A 21,398-nucleotide genomic window follows, 5' to 3' on the forward strand; every position below is an offset into this window, starting at 1 on the left:
TTGGGCACCACTGCTCTAGAGCTTGTCCTTTAGTCCTGGAAATGTTCTTCAGGTGATAGAAGGCCAACTTTGTAACTGTCTTTATGTGGCTCTGAAGGTTCAGGTCAGAGTGCATCACTACTCCCAGATTTTGGGCCTGATCTTTGGTTTCTAGCTGTAATGACACTGACGCTAGGTCATTACTCTGACCCCACCGCCGCCTGGTTCAGCTGGGAGCGGAAGAACTCCTTAAGGACACAATACATAGCATTTACATGATGTAACCAGATGCATATAAGAGTGCTATAAGTTGGGCCTGCAGCTCTAACATGAACACACTAAAAGTGGTGTAATAACAATAATAAAAATAGACCAGGCAATGTCATTCTCATATTTCTACCAATAAACTATGCAGAAGTTTAGTTAATAAAGTGAAAATATTAGTATGATAAAGGTATTCTCTCAGATCTGTAGATCTTTTAACAATCTGTGATACATAATGTAAAAAAAGAAACATTACAAGACAACTTCAGGTGTTGGGTAACATTTTTAAAACTTGTTTTTAATTATTCATGCAGGTAAAAAAAACCCCGCAAAGGGTCCTATTGGGTTTTCTACTGTTGCACCATTTCACCTGAAGATGGCGCCACATTCACGGGTAAAGAACCAAGCAAAAAGCTGAGCAAACAACTTTATTTTTTGACTTTTGTCAAGTATTTACATCTGTTGTTTTATAAAAGGTAGAATGTGACTGGAGTCAGAGTGAACATTTGTATTACTTTTTTTTTTTTTTTTTTTGACAAAAATGCAACAGAATCACCTTTTACCCCCATCGTTTTATTATCTTTTTTTTTTACTTCACTCAGCATTTTAATCACAGTGCAGGTGTCTGTTGTGACCCAACAATGTGCTTTGTGAGTTTTGAGCTCAATTCAGGCAGTATTACGCTTTTAAGATATAAAAGACAACTAGGGAGGAATGCAAAGGAGAATCCTGACAAATGAAAACACAGTAAGGCTGGATTTCTGTTTTCCTTCCTCAACTTCTTCAATTTATACAATTAGAACGTTTTCTGCAATTAGTGCAATCTGTAAAAATGATCAACATTGCTTTAATGAACTTAAAATGGTGAATTTGGGTTATGTGCAGAAAAACAAACTGCTTATTTCACAGTTTAAAGAAACAAGAAAAGAACATTTCAAGATCAACTGTATTTTTAAAATAAAATCATACAATTCGAGAGAAAAAAATTAATTTCAGTAAGTCTCACTTTTACCTTGAAATAGTATTTCAGCGTAATATAAAAACATTCAACTCAACTTTATTCTTGAAATTAGAACTTCAATTTTCTTAAGATGTGAAATTTATTCTTTACAACCAAAAGGTTATTTAAACTAATACAGAATAAAAACATGAATTCAGTTTCACAAGAAGGGAGCTGAGGCAGATTTGCTTCCGAGTAAATGGAGGTGAAGGCAATTTATCTCACAAACAAAATAAAAGAGTGACTTTTAATCTATCTTTTTAAAGTTTGTTCATGTAATCCGTACTTAGTCCTCTAAAAAGCTTTAATTATTATTTATAACAGTGAGAAACTTTGTGATTTCTTCCATTCATCTCAACACAAACACATATCTGGGCAGTAATAAATGTGTCGTGAACATCTGAATAATTTACAGTATCCATAACTGGGTGTCGGGATAAAGACTGGACCTCTTGAAATTAGTTGTATTTTCTTGCACTGTAAAAAAAAAAAAAAGTAATTTAAAATACTGGCAGCTGTATTTATACAAATAACAGTAAAATTTTGGCAATTGGAGACGTTTTTTGACAGTGTGCTTAAGACTTTTTCCCAATGGAAAAGGGGAAATTAATTATATAGACCCACAAATTACATTGACATAATCTTTAAATACCTTTTAACAACAGGGGATTACATTTAGCCTTTAGAAAAGCTCATCGATCTTATTCTACCTGTCCTTTTTATGTTTTTTTTGTTTTACAATTTACAAACACAGACTTTTGTCTGCATGTGGCTTTTATTCCCCCTCAGATCTCCTCATCTGAAAGGCGTTGCCTGCTGGTGTTGTTGTTTTTCCACACGGGATTCGGCGGGTACGGATATAATTTCATGCCTGTGCCCACTGTGACATGCAGGGCTGGAGCGCCGACTCCTCGACGAAGTGCGTTTCTTCCCGTCGATGCTCATTTTCGTCCACGTGGCGATGGAACAGCTGCCTCCTCCGCCTCAGTGACGCCGTTGGCCTCGTTGCAGGCAGCAGCCGAGGATGTGGAGGAACGGGTGCAGGGAGGGAGGGATGCTGAAGGAAGAGTGGCGGAGTGGTGTGTGGGCGGCTGAGGAAAATCTCACAGCAACCTTCAGGGGTTTTTTCTCCAGGTGGTATCTAGGTTACCCTGTGTTGGTGCTTCGCCGTGTGTCAGCGGCATGTCCCTGCTCTCGCTGGTCATGATGTGGCTGAGCACCGGCCTCCCACCCAGGCTGGCAGGGCTTCGAAGGCTATACCAGTTCATCAAGCAGAGTCCCAATGCTGTGATGCTGCTCGGGGGGGCCCGCTATGGGTTTGTTGCACATGGGGCACACGCAGCGCACCTCCAGCCATTTTACAAGACACCTGCAAAGAAGAAGAAACACATGCTAATAGATAAATGACATTAGCATTACAAGAAAATAGTTTTCAACCATAGATGATTGGATGGATAATCATAAAACCGAACAATTTAGTCTATGGTGGCAGAGTTTGGAAGACCAAGCTTGATAAAACCACTTTTTTTATTGTAAATACACTTTATTATTATATTTTTATTTCATTTATTTATTTGTATTTCTTACTATTTATTTCCTTTTTTTTTTAGTAATGTTTCTCTGGGAAATGGAGTTGTAACCAGAGATATCTGAAGTTTAGTATCAGTTGGTACCGATCCGATACAGAAAAAACAGTGCTGAACTGACTTAAAACATGTCTCTCTTAAAAAAAAAAACAGACATAAATGTACTGAATTATAAATTTATTTAATAACTCTGCACCAGTACAGCACGCTTAAATACACCAATAGCTTGTTCAAACATGTAAAGACAACACAACTTTAGTTTGTTCAGCCAGTGCAGTTAGGAATTCTATATAATGTAAAATAAATTATAAAGTATGACGTCGCTCAGAGCTCAAAGTATAGAATTAGACTGAATAGATCCCCCCATATGGATTGGGGACATTGTCACTGATACCCGATCTTTAATCTTTCAAGATCTAGTTTTCTTCTTAAGTATTGAAATTGGCATTATGATATGTTTTGTAATCTACTTTTTAAAAATGTATTTAATTTAAGTAATCATCTAAAACATCACCTATCAGTGGAACTGGTAGATGAAACATTGTTCATTCAGTTTCATTTTTAGGTTGACTGGTAATAAAGCCTACTAAGTGTTAAGTTTGAATGAGTATTTCACTAGTAATCTGTTTTAATTTGGTGCTTGTTGTACCATAAGTAGTGAAACCTGGCCCTGGTTTGCATCCTGCATTTTTATGCCTGAAAACAAAAATGACATCTGTGGGCAATGCACAACATACATTTAAAGAGAAGAGAAACAAACAAACAAAACATAAGAGTCATGGATTACTTAGCCGTTCTTAAGCAATCTTATTTAATTCCCAATCACACGATGTTAAAACCTTAAAAACCCTTCTCTCTCTCGCTTCTGACCTCTGACCTTCCCAACAACCCAGACAGATTTAGCTTTAGCGAGTCGCGTGTGAGGTGGCGAACAAGCACGAAGAAAGACTCCTCTGTGCTCCTACTCACTTCCTGTGGAAAGCATGTTGGCATGGTAACACCCCCAGCTCGTCTTTCACTTTAAAGTCCTCCAGACACACGGCGCACGTCTGCTGCAAGAGTCACAAACGAGACAAAGTGAGAACTGACAATCATTCCAAAATTACCCACTAACACCAGGCAGAAATCAAACCTACCCCATGAAGATTTAATTTTTTTGGATCTCCTTTTAGCACCACCTGTAGAGGTCACAAACGCACACCTTGATATGTGATGTTGTGTGGGATTCGCCATGCTGCTGGGTTTTACCTCCTGCCTTACCTCTCTGTATCCAAAGCGTTCACTCTGTGCTTGGTGACGCAGCTTGCTGTCAACGAGAAAAAGAAAATATTTCAATCAATCAATTGATTTGGCAGTTCAGAATGCTTTAGATCATAAAAACGCACAAAAAATACAAAGTCATGAAACGCATAGTCAACAATTGAAGCATAACATTTTGTCTAGTGGCGTTACTACACATCAGAATGTTTATCAGTGTGCCTGGATTTAAAGGAAGTTTGGTCAGATTCGTGGAGCATAGAAGCTCAATGCTGGTTCTCCATGTTTGGTTGTTTGGATCAGAGAGTTGTGGAAAATTTCAAAATGGTAGAAAATATTACAAGTACAAGAATGTTTATGATTAATAAACAATTGGCAGGAAAAACAAGAAACTGTACTCTAGAGAAGTCTTATTTCTTTGTACCTTTGCATAGCATGACCCTTTTAAATCTTTTAAAGTTGGTCTTGATCAATAGCTCTCCAGGATTTTTGAAGGTCATTCAAAGTTTTTCTTCCGTTATCTAAAACCTGATCATGACATCATGTTGTGTCCATTATGCAATCCCTCATTTTATGTTATAATCTTTTATTTAAATGTCATTATTTTGTAGAGATCAGTTTTTAGTCTGACATTTTTGTATATGGCTAATAAAGCTAAATTTTATTGATAAATTATAAAACAGTTAAGACATCTAGAACAAGTGTAAAAAAAAAATATCAGTTTGCCGTATTTAAGAAATAAAATAAAATAGAACAGAATCGATATTAGCATTGTAACAATGAAACATTGTACAACAAAATTTGGGTGCAATTTTCCAGATAAAACAATGTCTAACTTAAAAAAATACTATGAATAATTGCTTATATTGCACTTATCCCTTGATTTAAATAAAATGTAAGTTAAGTAAAAATTAAATAGACATTTAAAAAAAAAAGACGATGGCTGACGGATCTGAATCAAGCAGCTTATTTTTTAGTTCCAGAGTTAAATTGTTAGTTAAATTGCGCCAAATTTCCAGTACCGTAATTCCACCACACTTTGCGCTATCTGAAAAATTCCAACGGTTTCTGAAAGGGGATAAGTTGCGCTCTCCAGCCAATATCGGGTTGTTACGGTAATTTCACCCCCTCCTCCCGTAGCAGGAAGTGTAATTAATTCAAGGGGCACGGTACATTGCGAAAATAGCTTGCTAGATATCGAAAGTTCCAGTTGTTATGGATAAATGGGCAAATATATTTACTCACAGGACATTTAAAGAATTGTGTACAATTAAAATAAGTACAAATATCCAAGCCGGAGATTTGAAATTTGGGTCTTTTAAACAACTACAGTGGCTACAAGCAAAATATAAGCTCCACAGCAAACACTGCCTCGTATTATCAAACACACATGAACAGTCGTGGAGCGACGCCCAGAATGCAACAGTGCACACACACACACACACACAAAACACAGCTAATGAGTACGTAAAGTCTTTGAATCACCGCTCCACCCCCCCCAAAAAACCAACAATGGAGAGCAGATCCTTATCGCCTGGCGAGCCGCCGCGGTTCAACCAGCTATTTTCGGCCTCCTGTTTTTACACAACTAAACTTAGACCCAAATATCCGTCACTGTCTGCAGTTGGGGCCTGACATTATGACTGCAGCTCCAACCTCTGAGACTGGAAGCAAAAATAACACCTGCTAAATTCAAATCGTGAAATATAAATGCAGAGAATACATATAAAGTGAGAAAGCAGGAGTGAGGAAATGACAGTTATTAGTTGTTTTTCTAGCTTGGTTTATTGTTTACGCCGACTGCCGCTAACAGCGCTTCACATGAACAATGTGAGGATACACAGTTTAAATCCGCTGAGATTTCCCATGGGTGGAAAATGACGTGGAGAAGGAGAAAAGGGGGACGGGAGCGAAGATTTCACTGCTTCATCTGAAAAAGAAAATTAATTTGAAAGAACTGTTCGCAGGGGCGTTTTACGTCGCATGATTTTTAAAAGGCGGAGGTCGTTATGTACTTTCCTGTCACCTGGCGCCATTTTACAGCACAATCAAGTAACTACTACGTCTCAAAATATTTAACACTGCTTAAATATTTCTTGTCTGTCATCTCAGAAATGAGGTTCATTACTTATGGTTATGCTTAATGATTGTGGCTTTAAAGAAAACCTCAAAAAGTGTCTCAGGAACTTGGAATATCACATTAGACCAATCAAAAATGGATGTTTTAAGCAAAAAAATTGGTATGTATATTTCTATGCACTTGATATTTGAATTACTGCATCCATGTGGCGTGACATGGAGGCGATCAGCCTGTGGCGCTGCGTAAGTGTAATGGAAACCTAGGTTGCTTTGATAACTGCCTTGTTGGATCTGGTGTCTCATCTTCCTCTTGACAACAGCCCATTGATTTTCTATGAGGTTAAAGGTCAGGGGAGTTTGCTGGCCAATCGATAACAGGACCACCGTGGTCACTTAACCAGCTTTTGGTTCCTTTGGCAGTGTGATCAGGTGCCAAGTCCTGCTAGGAAATAAAATCAGCATCTCTGCATACAGCTTGTCAGCAGAAGGAAGTGCTCTAGTGTTTCCTGGTAGGTGCTGGATTGACTGAGGATGTCAGAAAACACAGCGGGCCAGAACCAGCAGATGACATGGCGACCCAAACCACAACACAGTGGAAACGTCATGACTCGGATTTTATGTTTCTGAGCTCTTTCTAAAAAGTTAGATGCTTTAATTTCCTAATTCAACACTTGTACAGCTTTTCCTAACAAGTTTTCCTTCCACTTAACTTTCCATTATTACGCTTAAAAATAGCAAGGTGAATAGCCAGCTTTGTAAGCAGTTCCGCCTTGTGGTTAGCCTCCTTCCACTTGATTCTGATCATCATACTTTAATATGTTGGTGTTAAAAATAATTTAAAAACATTTTTTTTGTAATTAGAAAACTGAATTTTCGGTTTTCATTAGCTTTAGGCCTTCATCGTCAAAATGTATCTAAACTGTAATAAATCTTTAAATAAGTTTCACATTTTGGATTTAATTAGTTAAATAATTGAACTTTTTGTTAATATTCTAATTAACTGAGATGCAGGTTTGCCCTGCAGATCGTTTTAAATACTTTACCTTTACTGTGTACAAATTGTGTCATTTTAGAGCCTGAATCAACTTCCCACAGGAAGTAAATATGAGAAGTAAAAGTAACTCTTACTAAAAACCTGAAGCATAACTTCACATCTCCCGGCTGAGTTTGCTGGTCCTTAATGCCAGAAGCGAGGCTCACCAGCCTCAAGTAGTTTCATAATTTACACATATCTGTAGTTTTCACTGGTTAGTTTTGTCCGTCAGCTTTCAGAGGCTGATTTTACACTTTCCGCCGTTCAGTGTTGAGTCCTTGCAGTTTGCTTTCAGATGACTCACCCTCCTTTCAGTCCAGCCTGCTTCACCTCCTCAGCTCTCAGCCGTGAACCCTTCACATCAGAACCGCTCCCTGACCCCACTTTAACTCGGCCTCGAGTCGCAGTGGAAACAAAGTCAGCTTCTCAGCATCGAGGCAGAGCGCAGAAGGACGTTCATCTCAGTCTCTTAACAATTTCAACAGCGAGCGTTTGTTGTGCTGCGTGGATGAACGGTTCACGGCCAGAGTTTTCCTTTCCTTTCCTGAGAGTCCGCTGCCTCTGTTTCTACCTTCACATTGACCTCCAGCATGACCTTTCTGCTGTTTGATTGAATTTCCTAAAACCCTTCACGTCTTATGTGAAGCAGTTCACTTTCTAAACCATTTCAACTGCGACATACAAAGAAGACATTCTCCGTGTTTTTAAGGCTTCTCTGACAGAAAACTTCACATCTTTTTGAATGTGTTGCAGATTATTATTCATTTATTATTATTTAATTCACCATCTTTTTGAAGTATCAAAGTATGTAATCATAAACAAAGAACAACTGGAGCAGGTGAAGGCGTTGGCCGTTGGTTGCAGTCAGAAATCTTGTATTTTCATCCTTTTTGCAACCCTGAAAAAACACAAATTTTCACCAAGGATTTCTGCTCTACTTTCTACTAAAACATCTTACTGCACTTGAAATAGGATAATATCTTACAGGTAACTTTTCAGCAAGAATTAGGAGTCAATATTTCCTTAATTTTGATGAAAAAGTACTAGTTTCATTGGCAGATAATTTCACTTATTAAAAGTGAAATAATCTGTTTTGATTAACAACTTATAATAAAACAATAACTCGTTTTATTTATTTATTTTGGATATTTAAAATGTCTTAAAGTTCCAGTGTTAAGTGTTCATTAGAAATTGAAGTTTATTCATCTTTGAAAGGATCTATTTGCATTACTATGCTGTTGTTTTTATATTACTTAAAAATGGTCCCAAAGCAACAATATTATTGTTTATTGCAATAACTTCCAAGACAATTTGATGATGCAAAAGCACTCCCCACTGGTTTATTTTAGTAAAATGAAACGGAGACCATTAACTAAAATTTAGAAAATTTTAAGTGGGGGTTAGACCAGGCCTGTGAAAATTTTTGATTTTAAAAAGCCAAGATTGCATTTTGTTCTCTTTTGATTTTATATCTTGAAAGGTGCTTTATAACAAAAATAGATTAACTTTGAAGACAAAACACAAAAAAATTGATTTTCAGAGTTTAAACTTCACCAGTTTAAGAAATAAGATCAGATTCAAGTGCAAGTAATAATTTCCGAGTCGTATTTTGTTCTTTTGTCTGAAAAGGTGAACTCGTTTTTATTCCTTAAACTGGGAACAATTAAAACCAGACAAAGAGAGCCTTTAAAGACTCTTCCCTCTTTAAAGTAAAAAAAAAAAAAACATCACAAACTCACACCCAGGATTGCCAGAGACACTGGTTGAGATAGCAGAAAACCTTGAATGAGATGATTCACCTGCTCTATAAATAAATTCACAATCCCACGTCTAACAAAGATCGTCTAAGTTAATGCAGCTGAAGGAAGTGACTCAGTGACTGTGACTCATGGACGAGAACTTCGAGGAAAACAGAAGTGATGCGAGAGTTTAACAACACAGCCAGGGGTCAAAGGTCTGCCTGACAACAAATTAGTTCAAATATGATACTTTATGATTTCCACCAGATACTGACCAGGGTAAACTAAAACTAAAAATACAACAACAAGGCAAACAATCCAGATGCTCTTCAGTAATAGTTTAATTTTTAATTTATTCATTTATTCATTAACAATCAGATTTAAGATACAATTAAATTACATTTAAAGGGACCTACTGTGCAAAATTCATATTTTGTAAGTTTTTCTTCTTCCTTTTGAGTCTCTACTGCTTCTACAAACAGCCAAAAGACACTCAGCTATTTTTTAGCAATAGGTTGATGTTTTTTTGTTGTCTGGGAAATAAAGCATTTCAAAAACCTCGACGGGCTGGAGCTCCAGCACTTTTAACCAGCTGGTTTTACTGCTGTACAATGGCTGCTGGAAAAGACAAGTGTTTTGTTGTTGACTTAATATTCAGAAACCACTTGCTGTATTCTTGTTGGTTGTGCAGGAGGCTCTACTTCTGCTAATCAAAGATGTGTGATTGTAGGGGTGTGCATGCGTTTGCCGCCATTTTCACATTCGAGTGTACATGTTGAGTTGGGGGCATGGCCAACCACAACTTATTTGGATTTAAAGTGATAAGATGCCCCAAAATATCTCTTTCTGAAAGGATCTCAGAATAGACTGAGAAGATTAAAATCTCATTATCCAAGAATGATTTTCTGGAGAAAAAATTTTCAAGGAATGTTCTGTTAGGATAATAGGTCCCCTTTAAATGTCTTGATTAAATGCAATTCTTACTTTATGAATTTCAAGAGCCTCTTCTCTTGGTTAATAAGGATGTGATTTAACTCCGTTACTGGAAGAACGATGAATGGAGAGTATCCGCCTCATGTCACTCAGCTGGACAGGACTTTTGTCCTTTCTGCTTCCAGCTGACACATGTCTAAACCTGAGACATTTTGATCCCTTTGAACAGGATTTCATTATTCCCCGGTCTAAAAATATCCCTCTGCAACACCAAACGCCAGGCAATTTGCTAAATACGGAGCCGTCCAGGCAAATCCCTCCCACAGGTGTCGGTGTTTCCTGGTGAGCTTGTGTGCGCTCCCACTGTGAGCTATTCAGGCGACGGTTATTCTGAGCTCATCGCTGTCCTCACACATTGTGGCCAGCGGCTTCCTGTTGCCTCACATCCCGTCCTTAGGACACATACGTCTCCGGGTCTGATCAGGGGAGTTCACAGTCAACAGCAGGAGAGGTCACCATGTTCTCCTTTGTTTCCCTCCCCTCCCTCACCGCGTTTCTCGCCTTTACACACACACACACGCACACAATGTCTCTCTGTTAGCAGATTTAAAAAAAGGGGACGGATCTGTCAGGCTGTTGATCGCCTGACTCTTCCATCACCGACTCCTGTTGTTTTCCAGAAAATGACTCAATAACCTTTGGCTGAATTGTGATGAAATTGTCACATTTATTTCCCGCATGTCATTAAATGTAATGACTCTGGCATTTTATTTAGTGTTTTGAAGTTAAATTGTTATCAATTCATCCACTGTCTACTCCTGCTTATGCCTGTAAGGTCACATGTGGGGTCTGGTGCCAGTCTCTTGCAGGCTGTGAGGGCTCACAGACAGAAACAACCATGTCTGCACAGACACATACCTAGAGGAAGTTTTAGATGTAGTTTTAGATTTACTGATAACCCATCAGTGTGTTTTTGAATTGTGGAGGAAGCTGGAGTACCTGAAGGGAAGCAGAAAAGAGGAACCCAGGAGCTTCCAGCTGCAAGGTAACAGTGCTACCGGCCATAACACAACAAACACACTGTTCCTGTTAATCGGCGTGCTAGGATCAGAAACAATGACATTATATTTGAAAAAACAAAAACTGCAGGTCGTACACCTTGACGTTTCTCATATTGGTCACATTTCAATCAGAAATGTCTCTATAATTTATTGGGATTTGGCTGCTGGAGTTATTGATCCGAGTCTTTTTACTGATTAATATTGACGGTTCTTCATTGGAAAAAAGCTCAAGTTCAGTCAAATTGCTTCTATGAGCTTTAATTTTAAGTCCTGCCATGCATCTTAAATCTTCTGCAGCCTTTAGTTTGCCTTGCATTTAGCTCTGTCTGTCTTCCCATTAACCCTCCACTGCCTTCAGTCCCCATGTTGAACGTGGCAGAGGTACACAAAGTGTAAGCAAAAAATGTCTACTAAATTAGCTACTTTAATAGCTTTTGAAAAATCAAAAAAATATACAAATGGTTTTTAAATCCGTGTCATTTTCCTGTTAAAATAAACATATAAGTAGCTAATTTAGCTTGACTTTCAGATACACAATATTAATATTATTGCTCGTTTGAGTCAGAATTTAGCTAATTCTTTTTGAGTGGTTGTATTTGATCGGTTAAATCACGTATTTCTCTTACCTGATGAAATAGCAGCAGAAGATGAGGCTCAAGATGAAGACGAAGATGCCTGTCCCGAAGATGACCATGTAGATGTTGAGGGGCAGGTCCTGGAAGGTGATGGGCGGCATGGTGCACGACTTGTTTGAGTAAACCACTCCCAGACCACAGAAGCACCCTAAGCAAGGACAGAGAGAGGACTAACTGAATTATTTACATATAGGTAAAAGATGGCCTATTATGCTTCCTTGAACACCCTAGGATCGGTCTATGCAAAACATGTTCATTACATTTTTTGCATATAATCATTCTTAGGTAATGAGATGTTCTGCCTATTTTGAGCTCCTGTCAGAATGAGCTGTTTTAGGGCCTCAAAAAGCTAAAAAACATTTACACTAAAAATGGATGCAAACAGATGCGCAATTATACAACAGTAGATATTTGAAAAGCAGAAGTAGAGCCTCCTGCACAACCTGCAAGAATGCACAAAAGGAAAGTGGTTTCCGAGCGGCACGTCAGCAACTAAAAACTAGTCTTTTCAAGCAGCCGTTGTGCAGCGCAGATAGCGGTAAAACCAGCTGACCAAAGGTGCTGGAGCTCCACTTTGGTGACCCGTCGAATGTGACTTGGCAATCGGGAGGTTTTTTTTAAACTGCTTAATTTCCAGATACCAAAAAACAATAACCTATTGCCAAAAAACAGCTGAGTGTCTTTTTAAGCACTTTAGCTGTTTTTAGAAGCAGTGTTGACTCTAGTGGAAGAAGAAAAACGTGCAAAATATGAATTTATGCATAATAGGTCCCTTTAAATGTAATTTAATTTGATCTTGAATCTGATTTTAATGAATAAAGAGCATCTGGACTTCTTGCGTTGTTGTTGTAGTTTTAGCACAAACACTCTGAATTCAATGTTATTGTTTATGTTGACCCTGTTTATCCCGGTCAGCATCTGGCTGGGGTTGCTAGGTAACGGCACAGTGCCAGTTAATTGTGACTCAACAATCGGGAGGTTTTTGAAGCAACTCATTTTCCAGAATACAAAAAAACATTAACTTATTACCAAAAACAAAAAGGCTGTGTGGTTTTTCTAAGCGCTTGTTTTTGGAAGCAGTTGAGCACCAAAAGGAAGTAAAAAAAACACGCTAAAAGTTAATTCTGTATAATAGGTCCCCTTTAAAGAAGAATGTGCCTGAATAAAACAACTGAATGCAAAGAATGTACATAACAGACTTTGTTGTTTGAAATATAACTAACCACATATGTTTAATTACAATCTTTCTCTGTCCAGACACCAAACCATAAGGTCAGAGCAGCATTTAAACTATTCTAAAAAAAAGAAGTCACAATTCATTTATAATTCTTTATGTTTTCATTCCAAGGAGCCATACTTTCCTTTCTTTGATTTATTTATTTTTTTTAGTATTTGTGGTTTTATTGTTGTTTGAGAAGTTTTTCCATGTCCTGTTTTTGATTTGTGACATTAGGATTTTGCCACATCAGTTTGTTCATTTGTGTCTAATTTCTTATTTTAATATTATTATTTCTTGTGGTCCTTCATGCATTTTTGCTTTATTAACTTATGTTGGTTTCAGGTTGTTTCCCACTTGGTTTGTGGTTCCTTCTGAGTCTCCTTTTGTATTAATAAGGTTATGTTTTTTACGTCGTTATAATTCTGCACCAGAAGAAGCCAGACAAAGTAAATCAGGACATAAACAATGGCTAAAAATTATAATTCTGAAATTATGAAAGAAGTCTGTGTGGGTGAAGTGCATCACAATCTAACCACTCCTGGTCCAACACATCCAGACTTCTCTACAGAAGTTGCAGTCCCATTAGCTCTGCTTTATTTGTGTTTTTATAATTTTATGATAATCCTGTCTCCACCTGAATAAACTTTAAAATCGATCCATTGACAACCGTTCACATAGAAATCTGATTGCAGTCGCATTTCTTTAGTCGTATCAACATCCACACACACACAAAAAAGCAAATTTCTGCATAAAAATATGAATTGAGCATCAAGTCCTGCTGTGTGAACGTAACCTTAGAGTCCCTTCCTCTGTTTCCCCACTTTCATTCTGCCACAGCTGTTCCTCATCACCCCCAGTTAGCTCCTCTGGTCCCTTCATTGTTCTGCTCCCCTGCCTCAGTATTTAAGCTTCTGGTTTTTGATTGTTCCTTACTGGATTCCTCAGTTACTCTGCCACCGCTCTTCCTGCGATTCTCGCTGTAAGTTCTTCTGTTATTTATTGTTTAAATCAGGGTCTCCCCTAGAAAAGTTTCTAATCTTGGTAGTTTGGACACCAGCTTGGTGCACACTGGAGGAAACCCTGGTAAAACATTTCCTCTTGTTACATTCAGTCTCTGCGCTTGGGTTCTTTATTAACCTTCAAACATGACCAATCGTAGTTGATCACTGAAGAGTTTTATTTGGACTTTTGGTGCTTCTTCACTCATTTTTGTCAAGAATCTGGACATTTTCAGAGGAATGTTTTTGTTTTTTATGCCTTTTGAACCTAACTTATGATTCATTCGAAGCTCTACTAAACTCTAGGAATAAAACGCTGTTATGTTAACCTACATGATATTGACAAAAGGATTGGGTCGCCCCTCCAAATTATTAAATTCAGGTATTCCAACCACCTCAGTCACAACAGAAGTATATTGTAATCGGAAATTCTGACTTCCCAGTTTCTAAAAATTAACTGGAATGCCCTCCAAAGTCGGATTTCCCATTAGGAAGCTGGGAGAGGTTTGTAAAGTACACAAACATTTTACTCAAGTAGGAGTAGCACTACTTCAACTTATTTTTACTCAAGTAAAAGTAAAAAGTAGCTATCCAAGAAATTACTCAAAAGTGAAACAGTATTTGGTAAAAAGTTTACTCTCGAGTTCTGAGTAACTGGTCAAATTATCAATCATTTAATATTTAAAAATTACATAATCAGACGGACAAAAATATAAAATTAAGTGGAAATTTTGATATTTTAAGGACGAAAATGCCAATAATTTATATAAGTAACGAAAAAATTATAAAATCGGGCAAAAGAAAATTTGTCCAAATCAGTTTCTTTCAATAAAAAATGTATGAAACTTTAAAAAAAAACTGCAGGTGTGTGACTGTGTCTGGTGAATTTTTAGCTGAAAGGTGTTTGTTTTTCAATCCAGAAATTTTACTCAAGTAAGAGTAGCAATACTTCATAATAAAATTACTGAATTAAAAATACAGCATAGTAAAATTACTACTAAAAGTAAATTTTTTCAAAAAGGTTTCTTAGGTAAATGTAATTGAGTAAACGATAGTAACTAGTATATTTGATGGTAACTAATTGTAGTTACTATCAATCTCTGGTAACTATAAACTGAACAAATCAAAAGTTATAAGTGAAAGATTAAAAAGAAGTTCATACGAACTAATGCAAACGATGTTTAAGGGCGTTGCCATGTTGAAATCCCGACTTCTTAACTAGAACGCTGTTACTTTATGACTTCCCAGGTAACCTGAACGCATCATAACATCCATTTTCTAGGGATGCCGTCTGCTTCTCCAAACATTTGTGAAAGAATGGGTCACTCTCAAAAGTTCAATTAATCCAGAAAATACAGAAAGGAAGTTTCTGGTTTTAAAGGGACAAAGCTGTACGTGTACTTGCACTTGAAAATTAACAGGCAGTGCACTTACACTGAGAACAACCTCAAGTTTCCATATGAGAGGAAAGGGGGAGAGTAAACACATGCAGATAGAAAAGCAGCGAATTAGACGGCGAAGAACTACAGCAGTCGGTATCTGCATGAGGCTGATGTTAGGGTCACGTTAACCCAGTGAGAGATAATGAGTCAGAGGCTGCTGAAATAAGTTTCTTTTGCTTAGACTGAAGGCTGAGAAATTCTGCAGCTTTTCCATCAACATATACAGCAGCTAATGTGTCTTATTAGCTCACCTTGCCTGAGAGGTAATCAGTGAAATCAGTCTGTGGCGTCTGATAAGAAATCTCCAGACTCCTGCTCCTAAAAACCGTCTCATAAGAGGCGTCCTTTGAGGTCGCTCCTGTTCACAGAAACACCTTTATATAACAATTCTTAATTATGACAAACTGTTCTTTTTACATCAAAACTGTCAGTCTAATTTCCCTTCGGGGTTATTATGGCTTTATGTAACTCAGTTTAATAAGGACTTTAGCCTGAAAGAAAGAAATGGCCAACTGCGTCTACTCTGTAGGTGTGTATACGGTTTGAGTTTGTATTTATTTTGATGGATGATGGAGAAGGAAGACGGATAGGTGGATGCAGGATGGAGGAAACTCTGTGAATACACAGTCATTTACATACAAATCAGCTTTACAGCAAAAACTGTAAGTCAGATACACAAACAAAAACTCTACAGTATAACAAGATGTGTTTGTAAACACATCAATGTCAGTTACTTCCTCCTGAAATTGGAATATAAATTACAACATTTTGTCGAGGAAAAGACGGCAAACAATAAAAAAAACACACAAATCCAAACATGAAACCTGGAACCAATTAGAGCAGGGAGAAATAAACAACATGTTTCATTTTGGCTGGGATTAAGGCAGCAACATATTAGACGTACTTGCAACATGACATAATGTTGGTGAATGTTTTGCTTGGGTTGCAAACACAAACCTCAGTGAGAAATCAGTCCGGCTACTGGAAAAATATAAAATCTGGGGTCTGAAATAATTAATTAGATGAACTGATTAATGAAATAATCATCAACTAATTTAGTAGTCGATTGGTCAGAGTATACAAAATACGGTTTGCTGGAAGAGCAACACAGTCAGAGCAGTAATTAGGACAAAATTGTACAAAAAATACTTAAATAATAAAAAAAAACCTGTCTTTAAATAAATATGTTCTACCCAGAACTCCTCAAGTGGTAGTTTTGGCTTCACCTTGTTCAAATTCAAATTAAAACACCTTTGACTGTCTTGGCCTTTGTTTGATATCCAATTTTTATTATAAGTCAAAAATAAATCAACACTGTATCAGTCAAGCAGAAAGACCTGAGCTTTTTCACGTGTTGATGTTGGAAGTATTTGCTTTTGCTGCAGATGCATCCTTTAAATCCCATCCTTTTCCAAACTGCACAGCATCCATCCACACATCTCTACTCTGGCTTATAAAAAACAAAGTTAAATAATGAGAAACACATGTTTCATTGTAAAATATCAGCTGCTTTAGATAGTCCTGCTCGGAGAATATCCCTGAGGATATGACCTCAGCATCCCCACCCCAGGCTGGACGCACACGAGGATGTGAGCATGCAAACAAACAGACTCGTCGACCTCATTTTCTCCCATCACTCAGTCGATCTTTGGGCCACACAAAGAACATCTGAAGACACAGAGGCACGCAAACTCCAAAGGACAGACTGAAGGATTTTGTTGCTCTTGCATTCATGTCACTGCACAGATGAGGCCAGAAATCAGCTCTGAAGCTGCTGCAGACTCACACACCAAATGTAGGTCATATTAGCAAAAGCTTTCATGCATCTTCATCAGGCAGTGACTAACAGTGCAGGCAGATTTCTTTTGTTTGTTTTCTACCTCTGCATGTGTGGATATCAGACAGCTATGTGTAATATTTTGCTTTGGGTGGAGCCTTGCATGACCACTGACCTATATAACGGCTCTCTCATGAGGCGGCTCGTTGCCATGGCGCCGGGAGTAGCAGATGCAGAGCGAGGACGAAGGCTCTCGCGAGGGAAAGTTCTCATTTTGAGGACAAAGAAAATCTGTGTGAGACAGATTCCTGTGCTGTCATTTATTATTTTTTTAAGGGAGACTGGGAAGCCCCCTCTGTGATTTGGCGGAGCTGCGAAACACCTCGATGGAGGATGTTTCCCTGAGACGGGATGCCGGTGGGAGTTTGTCCTACATACACCAATTTCACACAACGCTGCCTCTGCTGCTGCCTGCGCTGAAGACAGAACTCCACATCAAATATTCAGCATTTCAGACGAGAGGATAAAACGCAAGCCAGTTCCTGCTGGTCTAACGGAGAAAGTTGAAAAAATGAAAACGACGACACGTGTGATAAATAATCAGTAAATAATAGCAGATAGTCAATAACATGGACAGGTTAAAGTTTATCAATGTAGATGAAGTTTTAAAGAGATACAGGTTCATTCATCCATCCATTTTCTGTACACCCTTGTCCCTGTTGGGGTCGGGAGAGGTACTGGTGCTTATCTCCAGCGAACGTTTCGGGCGAGAGGCGGGGTTCACCCTGGACAGGTCGCCAGTCTGTCGCAGGGCAACACAGAGACAGACAGGACAAACAACCATGCACACCTAGGGAGAATTTAGAGAGACCAATTAACCTGACAGTCATGTTTTTGGACTGTGGGAGGAAGCCGGAGTACCCGGAGAGAACCTACGGATGCACAGGGAGAGCATGCAAACTCCAGTCAGAAAGACTCCGGGTTGGGAATCGAACCCACGACCTTCTTGCTGCAAGGCAACAGTGCAGCCCGGCTGGAGCCTGCAGCTCCGAAAAGGAGCTTTGTGTGAACAGCAGGCGCCTTGATTCCACCAAGCGTTTAGGCACCCCACATTGGTTGCCAATTAGATTAGAGGATTCCTCAAACATGCCTGAAAGAATTTAAGTAACACTCCAGGTATGTTTTTAATGTGAGAATAACATAATAACATCATGTAAAGGTCATTTTTACGTCACAGAGTGCCGCCTTTTCCACGCAGCTCCTCCTTGTTGCTGTAGTCTCCAGCCGAGCTTCCACCTCACAGAGCCTTCCATCCCCCACTCAGCTCCTTCAGACTAGCGGCAGCAGCAATTAGCAAACACCTGGTGGAACTGGAAGTCTACTGAGCTTATCGTAGGAACTACTTTTCAGTCTAAAACTCCTGTTGTAAACAGCATCATGGCGGAGCATTGTTGTAATGATGTGCTGAAGGGGGACTATCGTAAGGAGCAGGAGCTTCTTAAAGGGACGGAGGCCCAATTTCAAGGCATCAAATGACTTTTGAGTCATTTTTCATATGTGCAGCATTTTTAAAACAACTGACGGTAACATAGCTACTTGATTGTGCTATGAAATGGCTCTATGAGCCTGGAAAATACATAACAATGCCCCTTTAACTCTGTGAAAAACTGAAACCTCCTCATACCTGGTTGCACTAGTACAGAGTTTAGCTCTAACTCCCTGATACTGCTTCATTTTTCCAGCAGAGTGTCCCTGCGTGTGCTGCTCTCTGTGTTTGCGGGTGTGCTATGAATAGCAGGGGAGTTGAGCCACACAAAGGGGGAATTGTCTTTTGTCTCAGCACCAACCAACAATCCCCAGACAAGGCTGCTGCATTGAAACATGCAAAGCTAAAGGGAAAAGACCTCCAATCCATCATCTCGACGAGCTCTAGCTGTCACAGTGGGGCACCAAAAACATTCGCTGCAACGAACAGAGCCAAAATTAGAAGTTCTGCAAACTTTGCCACCACGAGTGCAGCAAGCCAAGTGGTGAAAGTGATAGGTTGTAGTTAGAGCCAGTCAGTGTTAACAAGATTACCCTGAGATGTTGCAAAGAGAGCACAAAGACGGGCTTTGTGTGGATCCCCGCTGGAACAGCAGGGGATGAAAATAAAGGATCACATTGATTAAAGAGTTCTGTATCCTGCAAATCAATGCAAACATTAATTAAATTCATAGCAAAAATGAAATGAAAGTGACCCAATTTCGGAACAAAGAACCATTTATTACATGACGGGATAGCACACAACTTACCATTTTATGATGTTTTTCTAATTAAAAATCATTATAAATGCTATGTAATCATACATGCAAATACATTTTATTTGCATGTATGGAGCACAGAAATATATATTTACAGTTTTAGAATAATCAATTACTGACTGCCTATTTAAATTGGCAACATCCCCAATGATCTAGGTCATAATAAATCTTGATTAAGTCAAATTAGGTCATATTTCTACAATGACATACCGCCTAGTGTCTCTGGATGTAAATAACAGTCTACTCATCACAGTAAAGCCCCAGACAGACAAAGGTGTTAATATAAATGAATGCTCACCGTTACACCACTGAAACGGGTGCATCAATGCACCAGAGGGAGTCCTTGCCGCCGGGTTCGTGTTTACCAACAAGCCGCAGACGCCTGTGCGGATGAAAGCGCCCAGAAGGCCGGGATGACAGCGGATCAGCTGGGTGAGAGGTGAACCAGACAATAGCACCTGATGAGAGGTCCTCAGTGGGGAAAAACGCTTTGCTTTTTACCAAATCCCGAAGCTTTGTTGTGTCACATTGCTTGCGCGATGGATCATCTCTGCAGAGTCAAGAAAAGCAGAAACGCTGAAGTGTTTTTTATTATTATTATTATTTCTTCATTTCATTCTGGCTGCTGTGAGTCGGTTTTTATTAACAGGCGGCATGGCAGTGACCCAGTGGCGGCGGCAGCATCGATATGAGACGGTGGAAACTGGAGCGCTGGCTCTGTGTTTTTTGCTCCCGCCCCGACAGACGCCGCTGACGGGCGGGGAGTCCAATCCGCAGCCCGCCTGTCGGTGCGTTGTTGTGACGGCTGGACTGGGCTGGCTTTCAGGGGCGAATCAGCTAAAACAGGGGGCCCCTCTGGTATTATCAATAATAATAATAATAATAATAATAATGCATTTTATTTGTCAGCATCTTTCAAAACACCCTAGAACAGTGGTCCCCAACCACCGGGCGGTCCGCAGACCAATTGGTACCGGGCCGGTCAAGAAATAATGAAGTACTTCCGGATCTTTTATTTTGAAAATCCTAAACCGGATTTTACCGGTTACGTCTTGCGCGAAAAATTAAGAAAATTACAAAATAAAAACACAAATTAAACAGTAAAAAAAGAGACTACAAAACCACAAAGTAACTAAAAAAATGTTTTGACACAAAGGATACTCAAGTAACTGGTCATAAAATCAGATTTTATATTTTAAAATATATCACTAAACAAAACAGCTTTCCCTTATTTTTTATGTTATTTTTGTGGCATAAAAACAAGCTAAAAAAGACCAACTCCTGTTGTAAATTTGTTGATGCATCTGTTTTTTTTAAACAATAGGTTTTATAAGACTACACTATTAATAAAACAAATCACTATAAACTTATGTCATTTATATGTGATGTGCCAAACTTTATAAACTGCATAAAATTAATACTTACATTACGCAATGTGTAGCTATGTGTCAGTAATATTGTAACTTCCAGTGATAATATAAATGTAATATATAATATAATACATTTATTTTAGTATATGACTATTGTCCTGTGTTTTATTAATATATTATTATTATTATTTTGCTAGCTACATGCTATGTATTTAATTATTCTCTTTTTCTGATTTTGTTTATTCAGTGTTCTGTTTGTAATTCTACTGGATTTATGCAAATGGTCTTTGAGTGTTTAGAGAAGCGAAACACTACTATAATAATAATAGTAATAATATTATTATTACTATTATTATTATTATTATAGTAGTAGTAATATTATTATTATATTATTATTATTATTACTTTTATTGTATCTTATTGAGATCCTCAGACTCATTAACAGAAAATAGCATTGTTAACAAGTGTGTGTCTGTGACACACACTTGTTAACAATTTTGGTTTAATATGTTTTATTCTAAACAATTTTTGGTTTAATATGTTTATTCTTTCATCATTGAAGATAGAATGATGGATACTCTATGTTGGATAGAGTATCCAGACATTTTACTCGTGTAAGAATTGCAATGGTTCATAATATTACTCAAATAAAAGTAAAACGTACAGTGCAGTGAAACTACTCCTAAAAGTGCATTTTTTCCAAAATGTTGCTACAGCAAATGT

The 21,398-nt window shown here is 38.2% G+C and overlaps 1 protein-coding gene across 2 annotated transcripts; it reads right to left on the bottom strand.

Annotated features, from left to right (window-relative positions):
• Nucleotides 1-656: 656 nt before the first annotated feature.
• rnf122 (ring finger protein 122) lies at nt 657-20,022 on the bottom strand. Of its 2 annotated transcripts, XM_032579170.1 has the most exons (7): nt 19,807-20,021; nt 19,604-19,687; nt 11,558-11,714; nt 4,090-4,135; nt 3,966-4,007; nt 3,799-3,881; nt 657-2,612 (listed from the first exon to the last, which is right to left on the bottom strand). In XM_032579170.1, the coding sequence occupies exons 2-7, from the start codon at nt 19,626-19,628 to the stop codon at nt 2,498-2,500; spliced, it is 468 nt and encodes a 155-aa protein (XP_032435061.1). In that variant the 5' UTR covers nt 19,629-19,687; nt 19,807-20,021; the 3' UTR covers nt 657-2,497. The 2 variants fall into 2 exon arrangements, with proteins under 2 accessions (XP_032435061.1, XP_032435062.1); XM_032579171.1 differs by having other exon boundaries at nt 3,799-3,878; nt 19,604-20,022.
• Nucleotides 20,023-21,398: the final 1,376 nt, after the last annotated feature.

This window comes from Xiphophorus hellerii, chromosome 12 (assembly GCF_003331165.1).
Source record: "Xiphophorus hellerii strain 12219 chromosome 12, Xiphophorus_hellerii-4.1, whole genome shotgun sequence".
Classification (NCBI taxonomy): Eukaryota; Metazoa; Chordata; class Actinopteri; order Cyprinodontiformes; family Poeciliidae; genus Xiphophorus; species Xiphophorus hellerii.

Bases quoted from the DNA above. Each gene is read 5' to 3' on its own strand.
- rnf122 (XM_032579170.1), bottom strand. From the start codon at position 19,628: ATGCACCCGTTTCAGTGGTGTAACG. The intron at 3,882-3,965 runs GTAGGTTTGATT...TGACTCTTGCAG, and splicing joins AAAAATTAAATCTTCATGGG to CAGACGTGCGCCGTGTGTCT. The intron at 2,613-3,798 runs GTGAGTAGGAGC...TCTTCTTTGCAG, and splicing joins CAACATGCTTTCCACAGGAA to GTGTCTTGTAAAATGGCTGG.